This window comes from Necator americanus, chromosome III, assembly GCF_031761385.1.
Source record: "Necator americanus strain Aroian chromosome III, whole genome shotgun sequence".
Classification (NCBI taxonomy): Eukaryota; Metazoa; Nematoda; class Chromadorea; order Rhabditida; family Ancylostomatidae; genus Necator; species Necator americanus.
Genome location: NC_087373.1, coordinates 28,030,021 through 28,047,409, shown reverse-complemented (window position 1 = coordinate 28,047,409; position 17,389 = coordinate 28,030,021). Strand labels below are relative to the sequence as shown.

The following is a 17,389-nucleotide window of genomic DNA, read 5'->3' as shown; positions in this document are numbered from 1 at the left end:
CACAAACCGGACTCACCGTCGATGTTCACGAGCAAAAAAATCCGACGACGTTCCACCGCACATACTGAATTGGGCGCGAAATTTAAATTTGAAAACACTTCAAAATCATTTTCGCGGTGTGCGCGCCGTGGTTGTTTGAAGGTAGTGGTTTTTTCACCGTTTATTACAGCATTTGACTGTATAGCTTCTTAACTCGACAGTATAGTGGTCTAAAAGGAGACCTTCTCCTAAGATCCACAGTCAGCTAATGGGCCAATGGATATCTTCGAAATTGGACTACTCCATTGTTTCTGAGGAGAATTCAGCGGTTTGTTTTTGTTGGGAGGAAGTGCGTTGACAAGAGGCATTACTCGGTGTCATTCTGTTTCTTCAGGATTTGTTTTCTGGTACACCAACCAGCGGCAAACGAGTACTCACCATCGATCCACGATCTCCAACTGCTGATATAAACAGAACCCCTATTGAGATCACTAGGTAAGCTCTCTAAGCTGAGGTTTTTATCTATCTTCTGACTGTTGCTGACGATTTATTTTTGGGACTGAAACCTGAACTTCAATGTTTACATCCGATGACGAATCTATATGGAGGGCAGAGATTAAGAATTTTATCAAAATGCAGAGATCACTTAGTTTCGTTTCGTGCGACAATAACTTAACAATAACTCTAGTTCATATACTATAAAGCAGTGTAAGAGCAAACTAGGAGTTGGAAACATTGGTTAGTAGGATATGAGGATATTGGATGTGTAAAGGATCAATGATCAAATCAATCAGCTTGTTATTATGATGTTAAGTTTATGGTCGACTAATGTTTTATATAGGCAATATTTCTGGTTATTTTGATTGAGTAATACTGGTAAGACTTTAAGATTTCCTTTGGTATCAAACCCAGAACTTAGAAGTGTACCTATTACTACAAAAACTTATCTTCTCCCCAAGAAGGATGTTACGTTCGTGAAGACCACCCCAAGTAGCAGCAAAATGTTGACAAAATTCCTTTCCAAATCGAACAAAGTTATACTAGACATTCTTTTCAAAAAAAGAAGTCTCACAGGTAACTCTCTGCTTTTTCAATTTCTTCTTTAATTTTCGAGGCGACCGGGATTAATTCTGGGGTTACTTCACGTGCTGAGAGCGAATTACGGTATCCATTCAGTATATATGTTAAACCGGTCAGTGGTTTTGTAAAACACTCGTAGTCAGCCAAAGCTGCTTCTAGTAACTGACATAAGTTTTCTCAAATAGAAAAACTTCAAGGGTTTGGATTATGTGACACTTATAAAAAAATTCGAACAATTTTCGAAAATGTTTAGAATCGAACCGAGAGTCGCCCAAAAAGCGTTACTGAATGAATGAAATTGGAATTCTTTCGTAATTTGTTTCAGGAAACCGCGTTCAAATTCAAATTTCAGGATATGTTATAGTGTTTAGTGTTATATTCGTTTTCTACACCTGAATTACCCCGAAAAGAAGCTTCAAAGATCTCAGCATGATTCTCAGATCTCAACTTACTAGCCTCGTCCTTGCCGCGGTGACTCTGAACTCAGTGTCAGCGGTGTAATGCTGGAACTACAACCTCTATTTGTAATGTATCGCTTCTTCCCTTTGAACAACATCATCGAAGGAATATTATACACGCCCGCGTGAACTCATGTATGTGTGATGGTTGGCATTTCCCTGTTGTCTTCCGGCGTTGTCAAATCCTAGAGAAAAATCGGAAAGGAGTTCTAATACTATCTCTTCCGGTCACATAGAGCCATTCTATCCAGTTCCATCTTAGTTTTATTATACATTAAAAAACTATCAGGGCGCCTTTACCACACCTACTCAATGCCTCACTTTGGAGGCTTGTCCGAAGAGTTTTGGGGATTTTTTGCAACGCAGCAGAGACCTTCTCGTCTCTTGTTTTTAGTCCTGAATTTTTTTAATCATTTGGAACTATTTACTTTCAATTACCTGCTTCAATTCTTGAATTTATCCGTATACGTTTCGGAACGGAAGTGATTTTTCGGTTCACGCACTCGCTTGCGAAAACTCAATGATCAGCGCGTGCACATATTTGCTAGTCTGCGTTGGGTGTGGATTTGCTTAATTCAAAAGTTGTTCTCCACATTGGCTTTCACATCGGAGTCGTACATAATTAAGATGTTTTAATAACAACATTATAACGTTTTCGTTGAAATAGTGATCGTTTAAAAAGTGGAACAATTGTAATCGAACTGAGTGTACCAAGTAGAAGTTCATTGGCATTGCGATAGACTAGACTCCCTAGTAAGAATCGGTGCTCCGACATCCTTCACCTTTGGACTGTGGGCGAAAGTTCCCTTTACTTTTAGACGGTTGGCAAAAGGACCCCTTTCACGTTTGAACGGTTGGGAAGGAGACCCTCATCACTTGATCTGCACCACATGGACTAGACTCCCTTCACCTGAGGAGGGTCCTGCTTCTCCCTATCGCACTTATGTTCATGGGTAGGGGTCCAGGAGACTAACCATGATTAGCAATATCTATATCTTACAACTCTTGTAGTTAATATACCGAAAAATGGCTTCAAGTGAATCATCATTAAGATACCATTAGTGTTAGATATTTCATAATCGTCTCTTGATGGTCGATACGCTGCCTCCTTTCTTGTTTATGTTAGTCAGAGTTGGCATTTGTTACTATGCTTCTTGGTCCAATCTTTTTGACATCTCACTCGGTTTTTATTTTCTGGTGCTATTTGTTGGTGCTGATTCGCTGTTACACTAATTTATCTAATTTTTCAACTACGATAGAATTTTTCTCGGAGATAGTGTAGGATAACTGCCAAAAATTAACTCAATATTGAAAAGAAATTAAAAGTACCAAGTATTTTTTCTCTAACTGATAACACAATTGGGGGTTTGAAAGTAGACGCTGCAAATGTAGCTCCAGTTTGTATAACCACGAAGTAAAATTTGTCAGCCGTACTAATTGACAGCGTGGGTCTCTGTGGTAGCAGTGAAATAAGAAACTCAAACCTTTCATGGCTTTCTAGTGGAGTCACACAGTCTGCAGACTTTTCTGATGGTTTTAAAATAAGTGCTTTATTGATATCATCAACCTTCTCGATGGAACTAAGACTGCGCGTCGTAAACTTAGGGACTATTTTTTTAAATTTATATTGCATTCATTTGGTAGATCTGTTACAAGTCTGGCATGAGTTTACTAAACTTCTGCATCTCTCGCTGTTCCCTGCGATTTTTTAAAACATGGAGATGTGTCGGGTTCCCACAATATTTCATACGAGGAGTTTATTCAATCAAGTCTTCGAACGATTTTGTAAAGTCAAATCTACAATCTGGAAACTTGAAACAAGAAAGGAAAAATCCTTAGTTGGAAACTAGAATCAAACCAACATTTATTAAAGCACTCCAAAAACGAGTGGAGGTTGTGAGGTTGACAACGACAGCCCTATAACAAGCATGGCATCAACTCGACCGCGATCACTGCATCAAAGGATCATGGATAAGCGGAGGAAAGAAGCTGACTCTTGAAGCTTTTCTGAAGGTAACCATATCCTCTATATCGCTCCTAGCTACGGCCTCGGATATAGAAATTCTTCGACTATTTAGCTCCGTTCCTTCCATTACTTCAAGTGTTTCAAGTAGCGATTCCTGTCTACTTCTCGCAACAGGGAACAGCTTCGCGTTCCAGAGAGAAACATCTCTTAGATGTGTATCCCTTCCCATCCAAAAAAGCTTTTCTTTTTTCGCTTTCACATCATCATCCGTCTGTAGCAGTATAGTTGTGTAAAATCGCTCCATATTATCACGAAAAGATAATGTGAACAGCATGCTTTCACTTGCAATTTGTAACGGTTTTGTGGACTCGCAACAGCTCACTATGCATCCTTCTCCTATTGTTGCGTTCCTCAATTTGCAGTAATCCAGCAGCGACCCACTGCCAATCTGTAAATAGGAACTACGTATTCCATTCCTAACCTATATTTGATACATTGTGTACTTATGCCTACTCTCACCTTTCATTTACTCATTTCAGCATCTGCATGTTTTACCTTTCACTTCAGTGCTTAGATAAAGTTGTTTTTCGGTCCCTTCCACATGTTCAACGAACAAGATAGATGGTTTTCTTACTCGTTATGATAGTCGCAGAGAGAAACTTTTTGTACCACAAAGGGTAAGTGACATTGCAAAAATTATAGGATATTTCTAAAGTGGAAAAAGGATGTTCAAGAACAACTAGGTGAAGCTATATTACTAGCACCATACGTCTGTTTGTTCTTGTATTTACTCAAGTGGACGCCAATAATTCACATATTTACAATAAGCCCGCTATTATAAAGAAACACCTCAATTTATTTTTGCCTCGTTTCTAATACACTGTGACTTGCTCATGGGCTTCTAATGTCGCGAAGGTCACGAGCAGCATCTATGTGGGGCATTCTGGGGAGTTCAACCTCTTGTTGTACGCCTTCTATCTCGTAGAAATCAGTACCTCGCAGCTTTTGTTCAGAGGCTGCCGTTTGTACGCATCACGTATCTCTTTATTTTACTTTCCTCGGCAAGTGAGAGCGTCTTTCGCCTTCAATTTCTGGCACTGGATAGGACTTCGATCGCTCTTTTTCACTTGCGTTAGATGGGATTTCTTTAGGCCCACCTTTCCTACGTGACATCAAATGATGCTGCACTTTCTTTCTGTTTGTGAAGGATCCAGGTTAATGAAGCCGGAAGTATGAAAAACGAAGGTACTAAAGAGATGAACACGAGACTGTGAGTTCTCGGTCTTCAATACATTTCCGATGCTGTTAAACCCCCACATCATGTTATGCATGCTTAATTCTGAAGTTAATTCGTGTATCATACCTCTTTATAGATGTGCATAGCTGGGGGTTTAGAATACGTTCGTTCCGTTACGCGCAAGTGGTGCATCATCAGGCTATCTGTTTCATATGAATGTTGTATTTTGCAGTTCAACTGAAAAACGATCTTTGGCACGTTTCGGCCTTTTTCCATCTGACTCATTTATGGTGTTAGAAGAATGATATCATCAGCGAAACACTGTTGGTGCAACTGCCGGTCATCAGATTTCACTTCTGTGTTATTCCATTCCAGTCCTTGCATTACGTTCTCAAGAATGGCGCTGAATATTTCAAGGGGATAATGTATCACCCTGTTGGAGTAATTTCTTCATGTGATAATGTGGTGTAATGGAGAAATTCTAGATGTGAGGTCACGACATAAATCGCAAGGTATCTATCAAATCAAGTAAGAACCTCATGAGACTCTGAGACTCTCACGACTGCTTCCGTCTCGAATGAGTCGAAGGTTTTCTTCAATCTATGGAAGCACCACACTTTCTTCTTAGAACCACTCGTACTCGTACGAGAACTTGTAGATGACAGACAGCAAGCAGATTGTGTGATATTTTATTATTTATTATTATTTATTTATTTATTTACTTTTCTTTATTATTATTCAGCCGTGTAAGGAGGTGCCGGTAGGATCAAATCGATACGAAATAATCAAACTTCTGTAGGACCTATGGGAGTGACGTGACCATCAGCTCTCAAATGTTTCCCTGACCCAACGCTGCTGCTCTTCTCTCTCGATCTTACTTTACCACTTTGCTCTAAATGGGGAGATCCTGATTTCTTACGGTTCGGACCTCTAATCTCACGTATCTGCTCGAGGATCTCCGGATGTCAGGTGTCTATTGGTGAAATAAAGCTCATTGGTTTCCTCGTACGGTCGTGAAGAAATACCGCTGGCTAACGAAGCAAAAGGTTCCCAGTTAATAATGGACCGGGGACCTGGTTGTGTAAACTTTACGGCTTTCTCTCCTCTCCAAGAGAAAGAAAACCTTCCTCAAAAGAGGCAATAGTCCCATTTGCATAGAACATTGGTGCAATATACTAAGTCTGTACCGTCTGTATGCAACATATTCCCTAACTACGATGTGGTTTGTTTCATTACGGCACCCTGACTCCCAGCGTAGAAACAAGGCCTTTTTGAATTAAAAGCTTTCGTGTATGTCCTAGTCGTCGCAGAAAACTATCTCTTATTGGTTCGAGTGTAAGCTATAGATCATAATATAAAGTCTTTCGGCCGTTCGTCTAGAGCGAATTTTTGAGCTGAAACCTGCCTGGGTCGAAATGTAAAGTTTCTTCTTTGTTGCTTGATGTTGGAGCGACAGTAAGCGACAAAGATTGTCAAAGCTGACGCTGATCCTCATCTTTTCAATTGTAGACGTTTCTTTTCACTCGCCAGTGATTCCACGATATCCATTGCCACACTCGCGTTGACCAGGACACCGAGTCCACCAGCTCCTGTATTACTGTATGTTCCTAGGAAAGGCTGTGTTGATTGAACGATGTTATGTTGCCTCAATCAGTCAATCAATCAATCAATGAAGTCTACTTGATTTTCTTGGCTCTCATCAGACCTCAAGTAGCTGCTTTCCACGTAAGTGTACACTGCATGTACATATTATCATCCTAATCCTTTTTCCATTGTGAAGGCCGACCCAGTCTTTCCTTGGTGTTGTCGTCCCAGTTACTCATGGGTCGGAAGATTTTTCTTTCTTTCCTTTTATAAACCTTAGGCGAGTGTAGTGTAACGGTTAGAGGTTCCGCTTCCTGCACGATCGATCGGAGGTTCGAATCCGCCCTAGTGCTCACCAGGCCTTTCATTCCTCCGGGGTCGATAAATTGGTACCAGACTCGTCTATGAGAATAAAAACATTGACTTGACACATCGGCTAGCCCCCGCAAATTATTCTATAGGCCAGTTACACGTTCGTAAAAATCAAACGATTCTGAATTGAAGTGAACGTGGGGGCGCATCACAAGCGGATTGATTAACACCAGACACTTTATCCTTTATCCTTTATAAACCCACATTTTCAACCTTATGGAAGGTAGGTGATTCAATCTCACCAGAGTTCACCCCATCATCCAGGTATACACAAACGTGCTCTCACTGCTAATTGAAATGGAGCCTACATATTTGAAGCGACCGCAAACCGTTGTCTTACACCTCAAAATCATTTGATTGTAATCTTTTGGCCAGGTCCACTCTAAATTCTGTCAAGAGGACGAATGCTCCAAGAGACGAGTGTAACTAGTAACAGTTGCAAACTTCAAGTTGTAGAATAAGCACGGTACTTCTTCGCCAGAAAAAAAAAACGTGGATACGCTTTTTTCGTTTTTTTTCCTCCATAGCATGATTCACTTTGCTCTACACCGTCACATGTTGACGACTCTTTATGACGAGACCTATCTGTCTAGCTTATTTTGAACTTGGAGAACTTTTATGAAAACACTTTCTTCTAAATTACTAGCGGCTACAAATTAGGAGATGAGACCAGAACCGGATTTCCGAGTAATTGTCAGCGAGTTATGCTTAATGCTTCAGTTGGTGTTGAAACTTGGTACTTTTCTAGAATTCTCAATCTTTTAAAGGCATCTTCTTCTTTCTAGCGTTTGTCCTGTGTTGTTGCAGGGTCCGCCTTTCTGCTTCTTGTCTTCCATTTGGTTCTATCCATTCGTCGGCAAAGAGGCAAAGAGTAGGGTCCACGGATTCTGCTTCTGGATCTCCTCCGTTATCGTGTCCATGCACAATATGACCAGCAGGGGTGAGAGGGATGAACCCTGATGAACCCCTACTTGTACAGGGAATGGCCTGCTTGTTCCAGCAGCACATCGCACAACGCTGGTAGGCTTCGCATAAAGCAGCTTCGTCCACCGCACATATTCTTCTGGTACTCTATGCGACTTCATGGACATCCATAAGAGTTCATGTGGGACACGGTCGAAAGCTTTCTCGAGATCGAGAAAAGCAAGATGCACACTGCGGTTCTTCTTTCGATGTTTCTCCAGGAAGATACGGATGGCATGGATAGCATCTATAGTGCTGCAGTCCTTCACAAAGCCGCATTGGTTAAGTGAAACGCTGACAACTTTCCTCAGACGAGCTTCCAGGAAACGCTCAAAACCTTCATCGTATGGTACAGCAGTCGTGTAGGCCTGTACAAAGTGCAGTCAGCAATGCCTCCTTTCCCTTTCCAGATTGGCATGGTCACAGAAGTTCGCCAAACGTCTGAAGTCCGTCCTTCTGCAACGATCTTGTTAAATAGAGTTGCGAGCCACACGGACCATCTCCTAGCAGCTTCCAGACATCAGCAGGTATGTCATCAGGACCGGTTGCCTTGTTCGACTTCATTTTTGCGAGGGCAGCACTGACTTCGACGGCAGTAATTGGTAGAGCAGGACCATCGACGCTGGGAACAGTTCGAATGGGAGGATGACTGAACTCTTCGTTTCACAAGTGATTGTAGTACTCTCGCCATCTCTCCAGGACCTTACCAGAGCGACGCAGAACGGCTCCATCAGCTCCCTTAACGATCTTGGTGTGCTCCATATCCAACGTTGAGCGATGACGCGCTCTTACTAAACGATACACTGCCCGCTCGCCTTCTCTGGTGTCGCGCATGTCACAGCCTTGTAGCGGTCCTACTTCGCCTTAGAGACTGCCTTCTTAGCTTTCCTCTTCGCCGCTAGGTAAGCACTCCGATCTTCAGGCTGACGTGTCCTCCACCAGAGCTTATACTTGGACTTCTTCTCACGAATTGATGCCTGAACTTCCTCGTTCCAAAACCACGTAGCCTTTTCTACTTTGGGCTTACTTAGAGTCGTCTTTCCCAGAGTGTTCTCCGCGGTCAAGCGCATCACGCTGGAAGTAGGCGACCACGTTTCCTCCACATTACGAGTAGGGTGGGGAAGGGTAGATGGAGCCACGGACGCGAAAAATACCTCCTTTCGATCCTTCAGATTCCACCATTTGATGCGCTGTGTCTCTATCCTTGAATGTCTTTTCCTTGGACAAGAGATTTTCAAGTCCGTGATTAGCAAATGGTATTGGGCAGCGACATGGTCTGTAGGGATGACTTTTGAATCCTGCAGAAGTCGGCGATCTCGTCGGCGTAACATCTAGAAATCTATTTGTGTTTCACGACCACCGCTGGTGTACGTGATCAAATGCGATTTTCTTTTCCGATACTGCGTGTTAGCAATGATCACGTCACTTGCAGCAGCATACTCCAAGATTCGCAACCCGTGGTCGTTACGACCTCCATAACCATATCCACCATGGCAACTCTTAAACCCGTCTTTCCGAGAACCGACATGTCCGTTGAAGTCTCCTCCGATTAGAAGTACTTCTTCGCCTTCCAGGGATTGGACGTACTGCTGCAGATTTTCCCAAAAGCACGCCTTCTCTTCTTCACTACAGCCCACCTGTGGAGCATAAGCAGAGACGACTTGCAATTCCCCTTCTGCCGTGTCCACTTTTACAGCCATCAGGCGTTCCGATAGTCGATCCACTGTGGCGCTGTTTCTAAACGTTTCGTTCAATATGATACCAATGCCATTGCGATTTGATGTGCCGTGGTAGATGAGCTTGTAGCCATCGCCTAATTCCTTTGACTTGGAGCTTTTCCAGCGAGTTTCCTGTACACAGCATATGTCAACACGGCGTTTTCTGAGAGTGTTTGCCAGTTCACGACTTCTTTGAGTAAGCGTCCCAACGTTAAGTGCTGCCAAGCGCACTGGATGTTGTTGGCGATGACGGACCAACTTCTTTGGCCGGCTCCGTCTTCTAGCCGGTAGCCCTCGCATATTTGCCACATTGCCCGGGCGAGGGCAATGCGCGTCGCTTCTGGGGGACGCCCTAGCTTCTGAAAAACACATAGTAGACATTAGCAGTATGACGCGATAACCTGCCGAGGCAAAGTCTCGCCACCATAGCTGCCCGAAGGCCAGGGCCACCGCTGCGCCGCGTTGAGGCGTGAGGTAGGATTGCAGCAGTTTTAAAGCCTATATGGAGAAATAATGCTGGATAATACACATTGCTTGGTAGTTGGTTAATGTATATATATATATATATATCATATATATATATATATATATATATATATATATATATATATATATATATATCACTGATCAATGAAAGTTAATAGTAGTGGTGTTTTCTGTAAAATTAGATTTGTGACTTTTTTAACAACGCTTTCCTTCTCTTCTTTATATTATAAATGAAGACTAAAGATTACGGAGTTTTCCTTCAAAACGCGTCAATTCTACATTTGGAGAATATTCGACCATCAGCTACAAACACTCCTTCGATGCCAGAATAATGTAGATACTATTTGAAAGCATTACTCGAAGTATGTGTATTCCTCCTGATTTCCCCCAATAGTTATCACAGAATGATGTTTTAACATAAAATGACGTGAAAGACATCATCCTACTGATAAAGGTATCTGGCGCCGGTGGACCCGTCGCACCCTCTTCCATAGGTATCTGGCGCCGGCGCACCAATCTGACGCCGTTGGACCCGTCGCACCCCCTTCTATTGGTATTTGGCGCCGGTGGATCCGTCGCACTCCCTTCTATAGGTATCTGGCGCCGGTGGACCCATCCCACCTCCTTCCATAGGTATCTGGCGCCGGCGCGCCAATACGACACCGCGGGACCCGTCACAACCCTTTTTTATAGCTATCTGACCCCAGCGCACCAATCTGACGCCGGTTGAACCCGTTGCACCCCCTTTTTCGAATTTGGTGACACACAGACAAACACACAAACACACACACAGACTAAGCTCGTTATTATATATCATGATATATATATATATATATAAATGGAAATTGGTGAAAGACCACTACTCGCAGGAAGGTTTGGCGATCTCTCAATGCATTTCGTTGCTTCTGAGAATTTCCTCACAATTTGTACAATTTCACCTCAATTCAGTTGGAAGATAACAAATGCTCACCTTGACTAACTGTAGCTAAATGTGCCTCTTTTGGAACTAATGCTTACCGAGCAATTCGTGAGTGAGCAGTGAACAGCTTCAGAAAACGAGCTCAAGAACTTCCGGTGGAAAACTGAGTTTCGACGGCAGTGCTGCTGAAATAATGCTGGATAATATACATTGCTCGGTAGTTGGTTAAAACGACATGAAGCCCCTGCGCTCAAAGCGGCGCAGTGGAGCGTAGCAGTTGTGGTCGTGTAAGGATCTTCGCTACCACCACCCACCCCTGCAGTACGCCATGGTACCACCTCGATTCCAACAGCTGTTTCCGACGCACCGCTTCGAGCGCATCCGCTTGCGCAACTGTCCGTGCTTCATGTCGTTTTGACCCGACTGTATCGTAGGCGCCAAATGTGCTCAACCGAGAAAAAGCTACGCGTGCCTTAAAGCCGACGTTCTTTTCTTGCTTGATATCCACTGCTTCGTTCTACGGCCTTGCAGCTGTCAAAGGCGCATCGCACTCTCCCGGTTGAACACGTTCAGCGCTGACTACATTGCTGTTAAATCTGTCGTCAACTATAGAAATCTTACTTTGAGCTCTCTCGGAGTTCCCATATGAAAAAATGAGTCCACACCAAGATTCACTACTTGTGGGGAAATTTTTGAGAATATTTCGGCAAAAGACTTGCGCCACATGGATAATTCGGCAGGACCTGCAAGGATCAAAACATATTCTCCTACTTTATATTGGATTTACAATAATGCATAGCAAATTATTGCTATTATTGCAAATTATTGCTATGCATTTACTACTAAAGAAGCCATTTTGACGCTAACCTTGTTCGATATAGTCCAACAATGGCGCATATCCAAGAGGACGCATAAAATCTCCGTAGCAACATGTCTCCACTGTGCATGGGCCACTGTCTCGCCACAACGATCCTAGCTGTTCACAAACAGTCCAAGATATCCAGTAAAAGCTGGAAGAGTAGGCGGTTGCTGGGAACAAAATCATCTCTGAATTTTGAGATAGATATATGTTGTCTCTAATGTTAGCGCCAATCACCAATCTGTTAATGCGTTTCCAGATGGAAGAACAGCTGCAGCGTCTTTGAGCAGCTTCAGCGATGGTTTTTGTAGGACTGATTTTAGGTTTCCATTTGAGTCCAACACAAACACACCATGATCAACGGCAATCTAAATGTATAAAAGCAACAAATAATATCAATGTTCAGCTTTGACGTGACGTCAGATATTGCAACAACATTAAAAGTCTTTGCTTGATAGTTTTTTGCAACACATGCTGTTCGAGAAAAGTGCTCAAGAGCTTTTTCTTTTTCAAATTTCAATAAGTTCACCCACCTCTAGACTAGATTCTGTTGCAAAAGCGATCATCTGAGATTCTGGATTGCATTCTTTGAACGCTGATACGTCCTCGACCACGTCTGACGCACATATCAGCAAACCAGGCGGAAGCAGGGTCGGGAGCAGTCTGAACAAGTAGGGAGGCTTCAAAACGGCAATGGTTTTTTTTTTCGTCCCTCTTAGCTCACTTGTATGTGTTCAGTTTCTTCTCAAGAATAGAACTACCGTCCGGCAAAGTTGCGAATATCTTTCCTAATGCAGAGAGATGAGGCATCCGTTGAGAAAGACCACCCGAATGAATCAACAGAATCTGTAAACTGCCACTAATCATTTCTCAGATAAGAGAACCGAGAAAATGTTGTTCGCGATGTGATGGTCCACATTTCAAACAACTATCCATATTCTTTATTCCAAAAGAGCATCGTTTGAGGAAACTTTCCGATATTAAGAGTTCCTCTATGTAACAGATAAGGTTCGAAACGTAGTTTTCAGATATCACGGCGAAAATGCGAACACTACCTCCAAACCCCGAAATCAGATAGATTATGAGCACTGAACTGATCATTTTATCCGGCGAAGCAATTCTTTACACACTTACGAATGCTGATTCTTCTGCGATAGTTGCTTAGTTGGATAAACTAATCAGTCAGCTGCCCCTAATCCACCCAATCTCTAGATTTGTAGGGGATCAGCATCTTGGCTATGATGCTTCCAAACTACGTCCTCAGGTTATTTACTGTTGAAGAAAATCCAAAAATTGAAGATTTCTAAGAACACATAGGATCTCTTCTTTCTGTTACTCGTGAAGGCCTCAAGAGCGAAACAGATGGTGATATTCAAGAGAAAAACTCACGTGCTTCTCAACCACTCCGTCTCCTAATGTGTGTAGAACGTTCATCGTAGCTCCTCCAGATCCTTTATTAAATCTGGTAATCATCAGAAAAGTAAACGGAAATATGATGTTACCTATTTTGACTTCGTGAGGATAATCTGCAATGACTGCTACCTCCCTACAATACCGTAACACATCCGATTCGGCAAGAAGGATTTCGAAGTCTCGTTTTTGCGACTCATTTCCAGCAGTCAACACTAATAAGTCCCACATTCAGCTTTCCTGGAAAATAATCTTTTTGACAAATCTTCTTGTCTTCTTCATACGTATTTTTTCAACTATCGAGAAAAATTACATGCTAGTGCGCTATGCTGTTGAGATAGAGAAGGTTAAACTTTGCACATAATAGATTTTTTTGAAAAGTGTTTTCATTGTTTTGCCGACTCCTTCTAAAAATAACCGCCGAACGTATCGTGTGGGCCTGAGTCAGCCTGTCCTCAGGGGCCGTTAGCGATACTCTACTTCTCTGTGTATCCGTCGGTCGATATATCTAATGCAGTCTTACATTTCGCAACTTTGTTGGACGTTTCCTAAACATTGCAAGAAGGTGCTGTTCTCCAGCATACAGCGCTCATACCCTCATTGATCAAATACCTTTAGGAAAAATTTTATCTTTGCTAACTAATTCGGTCGAATTCGTTAGCGAAGATTAAATTTTCATTCCAGGAAGTCGCTCTGTTCAGACTGCTACGATATTAGCATGAACCGTTTGCTGCACTGCAAGAAACACGCAAACAGCTGGGGACGTCCAACAACATCGAAAAGTACACCATTTACTACTCTGGTGGTGGTGAAAAGAAACTAGGAGGTTTCACGGTAGCTGTGGTTGACGACTACAGTAATGTGATTGAGGAATTTGGCTCAACGTCGTCAGGAAGGAAGTTTGTAACACCGCGAGATTGGAGAAGCCTCAAACTCCAATTCGTTGGTGTTCACGTACTTAAGTAGACCGCTGAAGACTATTATAGGGATGTCTTTTAAGATGAACTCAAGATGATGATGTCCAAAATACCCAGAGCCGAACTATTGTCGGTTTCGATGCCAATGAGTCCAGAACAACAATCTGATGTGCTAGAGAAAATACTATTACGAGCAGACGAATCTCATAGTTCCTTCCACATTTAAGGGCAATCACTGGCGTCATCAGCTTACTTGGCAAGGGTCAAACCTTTTGAAGCCTGAAGAACAGCACAAGCTGAAGATGAAAACCCTCAAACTTATATTGGAGTACGACAAAGTTGGAGTAAGTTGAACCAAGATGAAGTTTAATGACGTATTACCAGTCTTGTTCAAGACGCTGCAATGAAAACGCTCTAGGTTTTGATGCCGAGAAAAAAGTTCGCCTTTGTATCTGCAGAGACAAGACCAGCTTATTATTCCGTGTGTGTCACAGTGGTAATCTCAAGGAGGAGAAGCGTCTGAGGAGAAAGTTACGTCGTTAGCTGAAACTTGAGAACGAATGGACGACCGAAGAGGTTAGCAAAAGTGTGGGAGACCCTGAGCATGTCCAACGACAGATGTACATCGCGGACAGCGGGGAACCATTGACGAAGTCAAAGATTTTCGACTGTGTCCAGAACACGAAGAACGAAAGTCTGGACGGTGGAATTAGCGTGGAAATGCCGAAATCGCTTCCTCTGTCTGGGATTCATGGAATAACGAATATCATCAATATGTAGAGAGGGTATGTTCGGCTAAGGCAAAATAAGCCTAAGCAAGCCTAAGCTGGCGGGGGGTCCATCAATATGATTTGACGAAAGGATACCTGACTTGTGGAAACGCGCTATCACAATTCCCCTCCACACGAAGTTATCCATCACGGAACCTAGGAACTGCTGAGGGATATCTTTGCGGGTAATGTACGAAGTATTGGAGAGGATCACCCTGGGTCGACTTATGAAACATACGTGACGAACAAGCTGGCTTTCGTATTGTTCCATGCAGCTTCTTTTTGCAGCTAGCTTTCCTGAACTTCGAAGCTACATCCGACTTTCCTCACAGAAGCTGTCTTTTCAACGCGCTTTGCACCGATGGTATGCCAGGGAAGTTCGCTCCCTCAATAAAGGACATAAATCGAAAAACAACTGCTGCTGTTTGATCATCAGCTGGATTTACGTCACCGGTCAGAGTGGGAACTGGAGTAAGAAAAGAGCCTGTTGATGTGGTTCTTGCGCCATTTGGATGCCCCTTGGTCGGTAAAATTCGTTTCAAGCAGCGCAAAACTCCAACATGACCTCGACCTTGATCGGTATATTAATATTATCTGCAAGTATCTGGAATCTACAGTTTATGACTCCGCCCTGATAAATGTAAGCAGATGTGGGTCTCAGTTTGACCTCTAAAGGAAATCTGGCCAATTAAAGGCATCACTCCACAAATCTGAGGTGGTACGGATTTCAGGTGGAGTATTCGTATACGGGATCGTAGATTAAGGAGAGGGGGTGGGGGTAATTCGGTCCATTTCTTCCTAATTTTAATTCCTAACGAGTTCGATTGGAGCGCGCCAGCCGTGTGCACACGCCGCATCTTCCAGGTCGTTTTTTACGCCAATTAGCAAGAAATGGATGGAACCACCCACTTCTCCATAATCTACGATCCCGTACACGAATAATCCACCTGAAATCCGTACCACCTCAGTTTCGTGGGGTGATGCCTTTAAACTCGCGGACGAGTTCTGTTTCTAGGCTACATGTTGGAAAACGACGGTAGTTACGAAAGAGATATTTCCCAAAGATGCGCTAAGGCCAGTGCAATTCTTCAGCGAAGCGCTTGTAGTCGAACCCAACACCAAGTGAGTTAAGTTGTCTATCCGCAATTCGCACCATAATGTACGGATCGAAGACGTAGGTAGCACCGTCTTCGCTGTTGAAGAAGCTCGACTGCGTGGAAAGAAAATTGCTCAGGGGGAACCTTGTCTACTTTTGACCAATGGTATGCCATGAAGAAGAACTTGATGCAGTAGTGCATATGGTGTACAGGCGGATGACACATCAACATCACATTCGAGGGAAACATCAACATCTTGTTTCCCCTTCGAAAGTAGTCGCAGAAAACCGTCTTTGCTTTTTGGTCACATTATAAGGAGAGCATCAGACCCCCCTTGTTCAATTTGCTTTGAGGATGCTCCCAGGCGCAAAACTGGAAAAAGCTATCAGGGCATAAAAGATAATTCTGGGCGGAAGTTGTGAGGAAAGATCTGAAGAGGCTTGACAGTGAGAGACAGTTCTGGAGGGAAGTAAAGTTTTGCAGAATATGAAACAGCGACGGATGGGCAGATTCTGTGCTGAAGATAGAGCAGGATGTACTTATATGTTCAAGGACGACTCTCCTTGGCGGACATGCGGATAAGCTGCGTTAGGCACTAACATTAGCGCGGCTTTTAAGTCAGGAAGTTAAGGAAGTCCAGAAGCGAGCACGAGTGGAGTGCGTTGCAATTGCACCACAAGTCAATTCGTTCTACTGCTGTACTACTTTATTCTCTTCTCTCTTTACATACTTCAACGACACGAGCACCATTATTAGAGAACTATTCACCCAAATACATGACTTTGTTTGGCATGATATAGTAGGTTCAGAGCGACGTAAAGCAAGTACACGATCGCGTACGGGGCTTCTCTCGAGGCGCTTCGGTGGAGCGTGAATAGGAAGGCGGTGAAACCCTTGCTGGCAGCGCCCATCGCTGCAGTTTGCGATGGTCTCATCTCGGTTCCAACCGCTGCCTCCACCGCGCCGTTCCGAGCGCGTACGCAAATGCACCGCAACTACATTCGTGATTCATGTCGTTTTGACTCGATTGTAATTAAGAGCTCAAACTGAGGAACTCGCCAAGGTAGTCAGATTCATTTGCTCATCTTTACAATATGCTGATTCAGCTTCTCGAAAGCTTGAAGTCTAGATGAAAAGTTGTTGACAATCACGTGGTGTTTATTTTCTGAAGTTGCATTCCTTCCAGTTTCTCGTACAGCGTACAAAGCTTTTCTGCGCAAACGCAGCCGAATATATAATATGGTTAGAACTATGTGAAGCACGGTGCAGTTTCGTAAGCAGATGCGCTTCAAGCGGTGGCGTGGTAGCGGTTGGGATCGAGAGAGGCCCATTGCTAGCACAATACTTCGCCGCAGTTCGCAATGGGCCCACCCCGATTCCAACCCCTTTCCAAACTTTGTATCGTTTTGACTCTACTACACAATATATATATATATATATATATATATATGGCTCAAATGTAAAAGATGAGAGCACATTCAACACAACCGTGACTTACGTCGAAGTATCTAAGAAGAGGAAGAAATCGAACTTCAGTTCAAGATCACCCATCGATAAGCAAGATAGTGTATGGC

At 43.2% G+C, this 17,389-nt stretch overlaps 2 protein-coding genes across 4 annotated transcripts; one reads left to right on the top strand and one right to left on the bottom strand.

Moving 5' to 3' along the window:
- Nucleotides 1-21: 21 nt before the first annotated feature.
- Nucleotides 22-3,631, top strand: RB195_011170 (uncharacterized protein; the record flags this gene model as incomplete). Of its 2 annotated transcripts, XM_064192480.1 has the most annotated exons (6): nt 22-141; nt 206-307; nt 374-474; nt 3,391-3,410; nt 3,481-3,530; nt 3,596-3,631. In XM_064192480.1, the coding sequence occupies 6 exons, from the start codon at nt 22-24 to the stop codon at nt 3,629-3,631; spliced, it is 429 nt and encodes a 142-aa protein (XP_064050063.1). The 2 variants fall into 2 exon arrangements, with proteins under 2 accessions (XP_064050063.1, XP_013298789.1); XM_013443335.2 differs by lacking the exons at nt 22-141; nt 3,596-3,631 and having other exon boundaries at nt 248-307; nt 3,391-3,517.
- Nucleotides 3,632-7,518: 3,887 nt separating this feature from the next.
- RB195_011169 (uncharacterized protein) lies at nt 7,519-13,262 on the bottom strand (the record flags this gene model as incomplete). 2 transcript variants are annotated; one of them, XM_064192478.1, is made up of 13 exons in its annotated part: nt 7,519-8,007; nt 8,159-8,288; nt 8,667-8,736; nt 8,794-8,937; nt 9,000-9,855; nt 10,861-10,947; nt 11,384-11,505; nt 11,630-11,772; nt 11,859-11,989; nt 12,155-12,284; nt 12,346-12,467; nt 13,011-13,072; nt 13,124-13,262. In XM_064192478.1, the coding sequence occupies 13 exons, from the start codon at nt 13,260-13,262 to the stop codon at nt 7,519-7,521; spliced, it is 2,625 nt and encodes an 874-aa protein (XP_064050061.1). The 2 variants fall into 2 exon arrangements, with proteins under 2 accessions (XP_064050061.1, XP_064050062.1); XM_064192479.1 differs by lacking the exon at nt 8,667-8,736 and adding an exon at nt 8,347-8,502 and having other exon boundaries at nt 8,159-8,295.
- Between the last annotated feature and the right edge of the window lie 4,127 nt (nt 13,263-17,389).